The sequence below is a fragment of the Salminus brasiliensis genome, chromosome 19 (assembly GCF_030463535.1).
Source record: "Salminus brasiliensis chromosome 19, fSalBra1.hap2, whole genome shotgun sequence".
Lineage (NCBI taxonomy): Eukaryota > Metazoa > Chordata > Actinopteri > Characiformes > Bryconidae > Salminus > Salminus brasiliensis.
This window is the reverse complement of record NC_132896.1, coordinates 16552347-16565739: the sequence shown is the minus strand read 5'-3', so window position 1 is coordinate 16565739 and position 13393 is coordinate 16552347. Positions and strand designations below refer to the sequence as shown.

General features: G+C 40.9%; 2 protein-coding genes across 7 annotated transcripts in view; both read left to right on the top strand.

Annotated features, from left to right (window-relative positions):
- atp11c (ATPase phospholipid transporting 11C) overlaps window positions 1-3342 on the top strand; it is a 69986-nt gene extending 66644 nt beyond the window's left edge. For 3 of the 5 annotated variants that reach the window (XM_072664315.1, XM_072664314.1, XM_072664312.1), the window contains one exon: window positions 444-3342. In XM_072664315.1, the coding sequence (XP_072520416.1) occupies window positions 444-494 (51 nt within the window). In that variant the 3' untranslated portion in view covers window positions 495-3342. The remainder of the gene's footprint in view (window positions 1-443) is intronic. The other 2 variants (XM_072664311.1, XM_072664313.1) reach the window with 2 other exon arrangements.
- A 5174-nt stretch (window positions 3343-8516) lies between these two features.
- The window catches only part of mcf2a (MCF.2 cell line derived transforming sequence a), a 51087-nt gene continuing 46210 nt past the window's right edge, over window positions 8517-13393 (top strand). For both annotated transcript variants that reach the window (XM_072662914.1, XM_072662915.1), the window contains exon 1: window positions 8517-9054. In XM_072662914.1, coding sequence (XP_072519015.1) covers window positions 8961-9054 — 94 coding nt within the window. In that variant the 5' untranslated portion in view covers window positions 8517-8960. The remainder of the gene's footprint in view (window positions 9055-13393) is intronic.

The window sequence follows — 13393 nt, the reverse complement described above, 5'->3', positions numbered from 1 at the left end:
GCTGACGGAATCACAGACAACTCACTCCCTTCACACACAGATCCATCTCCGACGACCTCCGAATGCGGTTTGAGTGTTTCGGGTAATCGGATCATAAGCCAGGTGTAAACAGCCCCGCGGACAAGTGAAATCTGAATGTGTTCCAGTCACTAAGAGCGCATGTTAAAGCCAGGACTAAACCGGTTCTATGTTTAAATGTCTTTACTAACTTGCTTATTGTTAACTAATTGCCAATTTTCTGGAGGAAGCATTCCACTGGAAATTGTCACAAATCTGAACGAATATATACTGAAATATTCAGATGATTCGGGCCAGCCCTAACATGCGAGTTATTAGCCTGATTTCTGTTTAGTATGTCTGATCTGCAGTACCAAATGTGTCATTATTTTGAATGCAATTGAGTCGAATGCGTGTGAATACTGGGTTCTACTGTCTCACTACAGATATCTGCAGTCACCCCATTGTCCTACAAGCATCTGAACGAGCTCTACTGAAGGACACAGACAAGCCTGGGGTAGACGCTGCTGACAGGACATCAAGTGTCAGCCAAGCTGGCTGCTTTTCCTGCTGCCTGGTCAAAAACAGACGAGAAAATCAAGAAAATGGGAAAGACCAAATGAGCAGCTGGCAAGGAAAAGAAGAAGAAGAAGAAGAAGAAGAAGAGGAAGAGAAAGAGAGGGAAAACTGGCACAGATCCAGCAGTGTGCCAGCCCTCTGTTTCTTTTAGTTTTTTTTTATGTCTCCCTCTCCCTGTAGCATGACTTCATTCAAACATATTATGTCGCTGGCCCTCACAGCATGTCTTTTTTTTTTTTTTTTTTTTTTTTTTTTTGACCATGACCTTCCATGACCCGTCCATAGCCTAGGCATATGACCGACCATCCTCCCCTTCTTCCAGTCAGCCTACTGGAACTGTAGCCTGAGGCAAATTCCTTAGCATGAGAGAAGCTCACACCACGCTCCTCGACCATCGTAGCAGTTTCCGTTCCTGGTTTCGTTGGCAGTAATTGTTCTCCCCTTTGTGATCAGAAATGGCCCAAGCCCAAACCGTAGTCTAAGAGTTCTGTGATTTTCGAGCTTTTGATTGTGAGCTCTCTGTAAAATGCTGCACTGACAGCCCTGAACCCTATGGGTACAACATGCTGTGTGTCCAAGTTGGTCCAGTGTTGGGCTGAGCTGGGTTTGGATGGTTTCACCCGTCGTGCATGTCTGCGCGTGACATAACTGTTTTCTTTAGTTCACACGTGAGAGTTTTTGATAATCTTACTTTCTGATGATGCAGGGATCCGTTCGGACATCAGATTACTGAATAGGAGTTAGATGTATATCTTGTGTGACGTGTTTGCTGGAAGCCAAAAAAAAAATAAAAATAAAAAAAGGTTTGTTCTTCATATCCAGTCCTGGATGAGTGTGATGTGGCACACGTGTGTGAGTGTGTGCTTTTGTATGGGGATACTTCATATTGATGTCCCCAGTGCTGGAAGATAGCTGAGGTTAACCAGTATGTGATATTGAGACGTAGGGTTGTGTGTAATCCCTGCACTTGCAATGACATGTATATTATTTATATCGCTTGATGTTCTGTCCCAATGCTCACTGTCGATGGCACATGCGTACAGCATGCACTTAAGCACGCGTAGAATGCACACTGCTTCTTTGAGGCAACTGCTCGAATCATTGTTCGCTGTCCAAGAATTAGTGAGGTGGGGAGGGTTGTGGTAACCTATAAAGTGCCAATTCCAGAGCTCCTGGACACCGGAGTTAGTGCCACTGTGAGGTGTTTTTTGGGGTTTTTGGAGGGGGGGGGTTGGGTTACGTAGATGCCAGTGTGGTTGGTACTACGGTTAGCATAGTATTCGTCTTTCCCCCCCATCACGGGCAAATCCCCCTCGATCCCTTTTTATTTCCTTCTTTGTGCTTCTTCTTACATTCCATTTCTATACGCCAACTTTTCAATCACTTTCTACTTTGAATCATTAATGATTTTTGTTGTCTTTGACTGCGTGATTCTATTCAACATATTTATTGTGATGTGTAATTTTACTCACAAAGGTTATATTTTTATCACATGAATCTTTTTTTAGCGTTGAAAATGATCAGCTCGTGCCAATTTGACAATTTTTTTTTTTTTTTTTTTTTTTTTGCCTGTCTAATGCCAGACGCTCGGCCGATCCGGCCCGGACTGCTCTTGGATCACTGTTTCACTCGTCACTCGGCAGGTTTAAGGCTGGAATGGTGCATGCGGTCTGATCTCAGTAATCCCTTTAATGAATGCTATTTGACCATTTCTGTTTATTTGTATCTGCTAGTAGCCCAAAGTGGGCATGAAGAACTGCAGTTTCTGGCATGTTTTGTGAATGTTTTTTTTTGTTTGTTTGTTTTTTTTTAAATAATCCTTTGGCTCCGAAAGGCATTGCACTCTGTTCCAGCTTAAACCGAAGGGACTGTGTGTGGGTTTTGTATGTATGTATGTATGTATGTGTGTGTGTGTGTGGTTAGCTGTGGGAGCAGTTGTGTGTAAGACCTCTGACTGTGTCATGATGCCAAGCATCTTAAGCCCAACTCTGTTAGCCTCTGAGTACTCTCAGATCCACAGATTCTATCATAAACCATTATTTTTCAGATGAGAATATATGTAGAATACATAGCTCTATTCTGGATCCATATTTATCTCCCTAAAAGATTTATTTAACACTGTCTGGGTAAGGTTACCCAACTGTATGGCAGCAATGTTGAAGTTAATTCTTATCATAATAAATATTATTGCTTCTTTTTTTTTCTTTTTTTTTCTTTTTTTTTTTATTAATAATTTATACTGATGCGTGGTGACACCATCATTAACCTGAGCCATGACCCACATGCACACACGTTATACAGCATTAGGTGCCGTCGTGTGTGTGTGCCTGTGTGTATATTCAGCTCAAAGAGGAGAGGGGTGAAGGGGACCTGCCTGCAGTATTTCAAATACCCCAACAGACCTTTAAATGACATCAGAGATGCTATTTTCAAAGCTTATGATAATTATTGGATTCTCATGTTTGCCTGTAAAAAAAAAAAAGAAAGAAAAAACATTGATTGTATTTTTAATGCAACCTTTTTTCGAGACACTGTTTTGTAAGAAAATGAAAACGCCCCCCCAACAAAAAAAAACAAAAAAAAAAAAGGTGCATAAGGCTGCCTGAGTGTGGAGAGTGGGGCAGTGTCAGGGCAGTGCTGTAAACACTCGGCCTGTGTCAGGACCCTCTATCCGGACCCTCAGGTTCCGGCCTTCTGACCTGAATGTACCTCTTTAAGACCAGTCTGAAAATTCTTTATGTAATAAAATGATTTTCAAAGCAAAGAGACTGCTGTTGTCTGGGTTTTGCTTTCTCCAGCGGATTCCCTTGCCCAGCACAGGCGTAGTAAGATACAGTTTCCCTTCATTTGAACCTTCATGGTTTGGTACTGCAAACTTTGTAATTGTGCTGATTTACTCCAGGCACTACATTTCCCGTAATGCCACAGCACACTTCCTTTGAACACTATTACACTTTTTATGTTTTTCATGAAGTCCAGCTGTACGCCGGACTCAACGGTTCTCAGCACAGTGTTAGCAGTAGATGGCAAGTATTTAACACTACCAGACATCCCACCTGTCCTAGAAGCTGTGGGGAAACTCCTGCATATTGACAGCGGTTGGCTCAAGAGCCAGGAAGCAAGAGGGAGAGACAAGAGAGTGAGTGAGTGACAGTTGTAGCAAGAGAGCGATGCAGAGAGCATCTTGATTGCTCTGTCTTCGTGCTCAATAGACCCATCAGTGTTGTCTGTAAGCAGGATTTACAGTTGGCCTCTTTCTCGTTATCTGTCAGTTCAGCTTTGTATTGGACTGTTGTGCTCTATCTGTTCTATTGAGGTCCTTTGTGTTGAGGCCGACTGCCTTTAGACTTGTTTACAATAAAAGCAGAACAGTTGAATAATATAAAATAATATCCGTATATATTTTATAGTTGAGATATTGTCTGCATATATCTCTATAGCTTTCTACTAGATTTTGAAGCAATGCTGTAAAGATTTGTTGGTGAGGTCAGGATGTTGGATGACCCCAACTCATCCCAAACGTATTGGATGAAGCATCATCATTCCAGATAACAGTTCCACTGCTCCACAGCTCAATACTGGGGGGGCTTTATACCCCTCTGTCCCACGCCTGGCATTAGGTGTTAGGCAGGGTGCCAGTAGGTTCATGTTGATCTGTTCTAGAGAGCCCTACTCTTTTGGCAATGCTTCTTTACAGAAACTGTGTGTGTGCATTTGCACATCTGTATCAGCAATGGGTGCAACTATTCCAGTTTAGAATAGTCTGCCGATAAATGCTACAGTACAACCAGCAGTGTAGAAAAGCCCCTGGCTTTCACTGTGCTCATGAACTAGTGTACTAGTGTTTATATGACTTACTGACAGTTAACCAAGCTGATCTTCAAGATATATCTTAAGCAAACCTAATCATATATTTACCAGGTGGAAGGTTTGACTTGCAATGTGGATAGCACATCATTTCTGAAGGAGAGAACAGCTCACAACATTATATTATTTCAGCAACGTTACATTCTATTATTTCTATGGGTATATGGACTGTTCCTGTTATTGAGAGGGCTTAGGCTAGAGATATGCTTGCTGTTAGCTATGTGTTTGCGTACGCATGATGGCTGCCTCACATCCTGCGTCGATTGTGCTCGTCCTTAGAAATTTGGTCTCTGCATTTAGCGCTTCAGACACCTTTACCATCTTTTTCATATTCGGTGAGCCACGAGAGCAGAGATGGGCCACAATGAGCGTTTTACACACAGGGTACATCAACTAATACTAACTAATATATGACACACATACTAGGAACCGGTCGGTTTGTGTGTGTGATTATGGAGGACGATATTGTCCCACAATGCAATGTGAAACTGAAAGGTAGGAAAGGTAGGAGCTACTCACATCTGGAATAAATATTAGGGAAGAAAATGTCAGATAACAATGCAAATGCAGCAGCAGGAGTATATATATATATATATGTGTGTGTGTGTGTGTGTGTGTGTGTGTATATATATATATGTATGTGTATGTATATATATATGTGTGTGTGTGTGTGTGTGTGTAGATATAGACACTGTCTTTGAGGAACTTTTAGCGGTTCTTCAGTTTGAAACTATGGAGAAACTTCTTAAAGTGCATTTAGGACCCCTCAATGAACCCTTTTCTTCTAAATAATTTTTTTTTTTTTTTTAAAGAATAATGAAAGCATCTTAAAAGATTCCTCCACAGTTTTAAATGGAAGAACCTCCAAAAGATCCTCCCTTAATAGTCGTCAGACCTACAGTTGTGTTCAAAATAATAGCAGTCCAATATGACTAACCAGATAATCACTATTTTTGGTATAAATTATATTACCACATGACAAACAATGTACCAGTTGGTGCAGTAGATTCTTAGAAAACCAACAGACTCAGCATTCATGATATGCATGCTCTTGAGTCTGTGTATTTGAATAATTAATTGAAAGGGGTGTGTTCAAAATAATCGCGTGGAGTTCAATTAGTGAGGTCAATCATTCTGTGAGGAAACAGGTGTGAATCAGGTGGCCCTTATTTAAGGGTGAAGCCAGCACATGCTGTACGTGTATTCTTCCTTGAAAGCCTGAGAAATATGGGTCGTTCGATTATTGATTGGTAAAACTTATAAAGAAGTGCAGACAATAATAGGCTGTTCAGCCAAAATGATCTCCAATGCTTTAAAATGGAGAGCAAAACCAAAGAGATGTGGAAGAAAATGCAAGACTACCATTCGAATGGATCAAAGAATAGCCAGAATGGCAAAGGCTCAACTAATGGTCAGCTCCAGGATGATCAAAGACAGTCCCAAGTTACCTGTGAGTACTGTGTCAGTTAGAAGACGCCTGTGTGAAGCTAATCTATTAGCAAGAAGTCCCCATAAAGTCCCACTGTTAAAAAAAGACATGTACTGAAGCGGATGCAATTTGCCAAAGAACACTGGCCTAAAGAGAAATGGAGAAACATATTGTGGACTGATGAAAGTAAAATTGTTCTTTTTGGGTCCAAGACGCAGACAGTTTGTCAGACGACCCCCAAACTCTGAATTCAAGCCACAGTACACTCTGAAGACAGTGGTGGTGCAAGCATCCTGATATGGGCATGTTTCTCTTACTATGGTGCTGGGCCTATTTACCACATACCTGGGATCATGGACCAGTTTGCATATATCAGAATACTTGAACAGGTCATGTTGCCTTACGCTGAAGAGTAAATGCCCTTGAAATGGGTGTTTCAACAAGACAACGACCCTAAACACACCAGTAAACAAGCAAAATCTTGGTTTCAGTCCAACAAAATTGAGGTTATGGAGTGCCCAGCCCAATCCCTTGACCTTCATCCGATAGAAAACTTGTGGGGTGACCTCAAAGATGCCGTTTCTGAAGCAAAACCAAGAAATGCAAATGAATTGTGGGATGTAGTCCCAACTGGAATACCAGTTGACAGGTGCCAGAAGTTGGTTGAATCTATGCAACACAGATGTGAAGCAGTTCTAAAACTGTGATTATTCAACTAAATATTAGGTTAGTGATTCACAGGAATGCTAAATCCTAAAAAAAAAAGGGTACATATTTTGAGTTTGTAAAGACAAATGCAGACACTGCTATTTTTTTTTTTGCTATTTTGTTATTTTCTGTAAAGTAGTTAAAAATTATATACATTTCTTCATGTTGTGATTTGGAAAACAGTATGCAATGTTCCCATGCATGGAAATAATAAAAAAAAGATTTTCTGCTTTACTAATGTTTTTAAACACAATTAAAAATTAAAAATTACAAAAAAAAAAAAATTAAAATTAATTATTTTAAACACAACTGTAGGTAGCACAACTTGGCAGAACACCTCAAGTGGACATACGTCACAGCTTCTTATGCGCAGTGAATGAACACTACATGTACTCAAGGTACAATACACACAGAAATGTATAGGGCAGTGCACTGTGACTGTGAAAAATCTAATCTAAAATCTAATCTAAATCTAAAAATAGCTCCTTTAAGTGTCGCCATATTTACATTAAATAAATCGGAAATGGTCAGTGTTCTCTGGTCTGCCCTCTACTGGAAGCCTCCAGTAATGCATACAGCACATAGGCCAGTGTGCGAACAGTTACATTCCTGACACAGCCGGCTGTCTATGCGAACGCAAGGCCAAACAGCCACAAGTGTATCTATAGCCTAAGTAGCAATGCTATGTTACATCTAATACTGTCCTGTTAAAGTTTATACAGTGGCATGCAAACATTTGGGCACCTCTGAGTTGGAAATAGAACGTTCTGGCCACAGTAAGCAAAAGTTTGTTTGCAGAATTAAATGAAAAGAACACCTTTCCAACCTCTTCAACTTGTGTTGCAGCCAGTGGCACGGGAGCCAAATTTGCAAGAAATAATAGAGGATATATGCCTTTTTCATTCTTTTGAAGCTGTAAAAGATGTATATAACAGCCACCTAACAGCCATTTTTACCTCTTTTTTTTTACAGAATACAATTAAAAAGACTTTTCCTCAATGTAAACCAATGCCAAGCCATAAAAGTCCCCTCCCTTTTTGTGATGTTCATTTTTATACTGTATTAAAAATCGCAATATTTAAGAAAAATAAAATAGCAAAAAATGTTAGCTTTAATATTTGACCCCATATCAGCATATGAAATTTTTTTCCCCTAAATGTTTTTCCCATTGAATATATCACTGATTCATGCACACAGGGGAATGCTGCCAAGGATGTTTGACCCCATAAAAAGGCCCCACATTTCTAACAATTTTGCCAAAATGCATTATTACAGTCCCCGTCAATCACAGGGCCTTAGGATCGTCCTAACTCCAACCAACACCCCCTCCCCCTAATACGGCACCCCTGCATGCATATGTGGTGGCTTCAAAATAGCTACTTTAAAAGCCCTAAGTTCAGCATAAGTCCTGCGATGGGCCATGACTGTTAGCAAGTAGTGAGAGTAGCCTGTGGATTAGTTAACTACTGCTATTGGATTAGTTTCACAGCACTAAGGATCCACCTGTGCGTGGCTAAATTATCTCCTTAAGGCAGATTAGGTCATCCCTAACTAAACTACAGGCTGTTTCAGACGAGAATGTTTGTTTTTGTCTTCATATATACAGTATATGTTGCCTCTTATCATCAGTTCACCATTTTCACCATTTTCTAAGAGGGTGTGTATGGGAGCGTACCTATCAGAGGTGGGCTTTTAGCAGCATGCAGAAGCCAGAGGCAGCAGCTGAGACAGCACAGCAGTATGGGAGCGTTTTGGCCACTGCCTCTGGACCAGGCTGTCCAATGAGAAGCCAGGAGCGGGCAGGAGTGGGAGGAGTTTGGAGCAACTCTGGAGTTTGGCAGAGTGCCAGTAGCTTGAGCCTCCCACTGAGCTGCAGCACTGACGCACTCTCTCGCCCTGCCAGGGACAGCCAGAGAGAGAGAGAGAGAGAGGGAGATGTTTGTAGGCAGAGGGAGGGGACTTTTATGGCTTGGCATTGGTTTACATCGAGGACAAGTCTTTGCAGTTTGGACGGGACGACATCCTCGCAGCCTCCTCCTCTCTGCCCCTCCCCTTTGTGTGTTTAGTATAAGGTGAACCAGCCTCCATTGCATCACCTCTCTTGGCAGTGGCAGCAAATATGTGTGTGTGTGATTGTAGCTTCCTGGACGCCACCGTCGCTGGCAGGGGGTTGGTGTGAGGTGCTGGACCTTTTGCGGGTGCCCTGTTCAAGGTGACTTGGAACTTGGACTTCAGAGGTGGTAGAAGAGGAGCTCTGAGCCAGCCATAGTGAAGTCAAGCTTCTTCCTGGTTTTGGGAAACAGCAGCAGAGCACTGGAGGATGTGAGGGCCTGGCAGGCCCTGCTTCTAGGCATTATCTCCCTGGCTTTCTGGCTAGGGCATGGGCCCGGCCTCTCCTCACCAGCCCCAGAAAGACATGGAGGGCTACTACAGTCTTCTGCAGGCTGGCTCCGAGCTAGAAAGCACACTGCAGCGTGAGTACTTAATGCATATACTGTCCACGTTTAAGCAGCACCTGCTCTGGTTGCTGCTGGTTCACTGCTGATGCTGTTTATTAGAATAGTGCTTCTGCAAGGATTATCTGTAAGGCTTTTATCCACAGTCTGGATCAATCTGATGTTTACTGTCTGGATCTGCTTGTTGTTGAATGTATTGGCTGTGCAGTTTAGGGAAATGTGTAAGGCCTGCACCTTTTCTATACCCTGTTACTGTTTACACATTTAAATGAATTTGGATTTATTCTTTTTATAATAATAATAATTATTATATTATTTTAATTTTATTTCTATTAATAAAATAGCAATGTTACCTTTTTATTCTCCTAAACTGCAACTACTGTGAAAGTTAGGAAATGTAAACATTTACTGTGAATATTAAATGTTCTTAAAAAAATAAGGAATAGAAGTGTGGGCCAAAATATGGTTCCCACTCCTAAATTTAGTAATTTAAGTAAATCGATCCAATATAGGCCAGTATAATCAGTCAGATTACAATGTGCTGTACCCGAATGGGCATCGAAACAGAAATAGCCCATCAGCCTTTCTTCCCTCGCAGCCCCACACACGGCAGCTTCTTCCTGAAACAGTGACTCAGCATCTTCACCTTGTGCTCCCTAGCGTCCCCTCCACAGCTGCACTCGCCCGACCTATTCTTAGCACAGATGAGGATAACTTAAAGGATATGCTCCAGTTCCTCAAAAGTACATTTTGCCCATCAACAGTGCTCCTTCGCTATAAGTAATGGGATCGGCTTTGGCACGGAGGCTCAGCTTGCTGGCACCTGTCTCTGTGTTGATACAGAGGCACACATACACATGCCAGCTTTTTGGCCTGTGCTTTGCATTAGAGGGGAACAAAGGCAGTTGCGGGGGCTATTTTTACCTGCTGCCGGTTTGTTTAGTGCAGTGTAATGATGGGTGTAATATGATCCAGCCGTTCCTTTCAGGCCTGGCCAGGTTCAGTGTACAGAGCGGCTGATGGAGCTTCTGGCTGTAGCATAATAATCACCTCTGCTTGACTAATAACAGGCTTTCTGTGCTGAGCATCAGCGCTCTTCTTTACGCCTCAAAAACGGGGCTCAGCGGATATGAATATTTCGAAATATGAGTGTGAAATGACTGAAATGACTGTGGTGCTGGAAAGTCACAGGTCAAAACAGGGTTCCGATAAAACAGGGCTGCCCAATCCTGAGTCTGGAGATATACACCACCCTGTAGATCCAACACACCTGGCTGCCATGTTCAGATGCCACTGAAGGCCTTCATACATTCATACAGACCTTTAATACCGCTGGAGTTCTGAGGAACCCTTTGTTAAGGTTCTTAAAACCTTTGACAGATTGTTTACAAATTCCACAAATCCCAAACATGGTTCTATAGACAACCAAAAATCGTTCTTCTATAACATCGCTCCAAGAACCCTATCTGGCACCTTTTGTTTCTAGATTTGTCGATGTTTAAATACACACAACTCTCACCATAGGCTTTATTGTGCCTCTAGCACAAAAACCCAACCACCATTTTTATTAAATATGAAATTACCACCAGCACTACTACTGTTTACACACACATACAGCCGTATTAGCATGTGCTGTCCTGGTGACAGCATTGCAGGGAGTGGTTGTCTATTTACAACAGTACCAGGCTGTTTACCAACCAGTGGCTTTATAAAAGGATATTAATCCAACATGATTACCACAACTGAAATACACTATATAGAGAAAATGTACTGTTATCAATATTATCATGATTCAATTGAGTTTTATACCTTAAACTTTTATACAGTTTAAAATACCTTAAACTATGTGTAAATCCCCAATGTAAAGAGTGTGTAATGTTTTACAGTACTTCAGAACAAAGACTAGCGAAATTAGACCACTCCTCCTCCGTGAGGCCTAATTTCCCAGTAAAGCGGTGGTGTGGTAAGCTGGTTGGGAAGAGCCACTCCATGCCCGGGCTAGTAAATGCTCTGCAGAGTTAATCCTCTGCTCTGGACTCTGACCTCAACACACACTCTGATGCCCTTAAGCCTTCTGCTCCAAAGGCAGCTTTTTGTTCTGTTTATGCTCACGTCTCAACACACACACACACACACACACACACACCTGGGATTCTACTTCAGTGTTATTTTGTGTTATTGGTGTGTGTCAATTGCTGGAAGCTCAAAAAACATTTTAACTACAGCGCTATATATGTATATATATATATATTGTTTGCTGGATGGGTTGTTTCGGTTTGATTAGGTCGTGTATAATAATATAAAATATTTCCCTTGGTGTGATTTTAAGAAAAGAAAGCATAAATTAAACGGCTGCCTCACATTCTTAATACATTTTTTTTAGCTTAGTGCTATCAGCATTACTAGAAATGCAAAAGTAAAGGATTTGTTTAGCAAAACTTGATTTATGACTGATCCTAGATGCAGTCAATCAGCCAAGACATTTTTGATCTCTGACGTGTGCTTTTTTTTTTTTTACTTTTCAATGGGAGATGCTGGGCTAAAATTGCTTACAAATACTAGACTGTTGCTTATTTCATCTGTATTATTCCTACTGCATTTGCCTCACAAATCTTTCAGAAGCTACTTTTTATAACAGTGTAAGTAAAATGGCGTGGCTAGGTAACAAGTATATGTCTTGGCCGATGGACAGATGGACATAAATCATGTTAATTAGATTTTTTTGCAGAACTATTCTTTGCTTTATTAACCTTTTTAGACCTCCTGAGACCTGGACTTTTGCTTGGTGTGCATTTTTAATTTGGGATTAGTATGACCTAACAAATATAAAAACTAAACGTGGTCTTTGTACATGACAGTTGTTTTTGCAAAAAAATGTAAAAGACCAAAGGGTCAAAGTTAAAAAAAATGAAGTATCATGATGCAGAGAAGTAGAAATGTAATGTCCCCATATGAGGATGCAAGGTCTCGAGAGTTTAATGCATGAGTTTAATGACTTCATCAATACCTAAATATCATTTGATACTCTGATGCCTGATCTTATTTGGAAAATGTTGATAATATGAACTTGATCAACTTTGCCCCACATTCATTTTTATGATATAAATTGATTGACTTCATCATCAGGATGCCTTATAGGATGCAGTTCAAAAGTCATTCAATGGCCTCCCCCAAATCTACAAGCAAAGTTAATTTGGATTATTCTCTGATTTCAAAATAATGTCATTCTAAGTACAGGACGATGACATCAATCAAATGAAATGGGAGATCAAATTAAGCAATTACAACCGTACAGTCGCAGATGGACAGGCACAGACTTTCTTTCAATAAATTTACTCCACAAAAGCTCAGGCCACTAATCCCCTTAATACTGAAATCCCTCTTTGGTACACATTTCTGCTGGCCTCAGAACAGACCTAGGTCTGTGCATGTCTGTGTCTGTAAGCAGAAGAGACGAGGAGACCCCAAAATACATTACTGTAAAAAATTACATAAAAGCCACAGCTGTCATATTCAATATTCTAATTGCTCTTTATAGGCTATAGAATCTAAGCTACATAACAGAAACTAAAAGACTGTGAGTGAAAGTGCTTTACTGCTTTGACACACGGCATATTGATTATCTGATTGAGTTTTTGAGTTTTTGAGTCTGATTTTAAAAGTAAGTGGTTACACAAAGTCTGGAAATGTAAAAACATGTTAATCATGTAAAGGAAACCAACGTTAATATACAAAAGGGGGAAATATATATATATGCTTGTAAAAGCTCTACATAGCATTAAAATAAATGAAATAATTATTAATAAAACAATAAAATGAAAACAAGTGTTTGTTGTTTTCAAAAAAGTCAACTATACTGACCAAAGTATTGGGTCCTTTTGATTATGGAATTCGGGTGATTCATTCAGTCCCATTGCCGCAGGTGTGAAGATCAAGCCTGGCCATGCAGTCCTTTACCAACATCAAGAACACCAAGAATAGGTGGTTCTAAAGAGCTCTTACTGTAATAGGACACCCCCCCCCCCCCCCTAGATATTCCACCATCAACTGTGTGTGAAGCGTTTAGGGACATCAGCAACTCCAGACATCAGCACAATAACTGTGTGTTGGGAGCTTCATAGCATGGGATTCCATGGTCGATCAGCTGCTTACAAGCCTTATATTACCAAGCCCAATGCCAAATGTCGGATGGAGTGGTGTAAAGCACATTGCCACTGGACTTTCCTATCTGGCATTCTGATGGACTGAGTCTGAGTTTGGCGAATGGCAGGATTACATTACCTGTCTGTCTGCATTGTGCCAACTGTGAAGTTTGGTGGAGGAGGGATAAAGCTACGGTGTTGATTGCACTGATTTC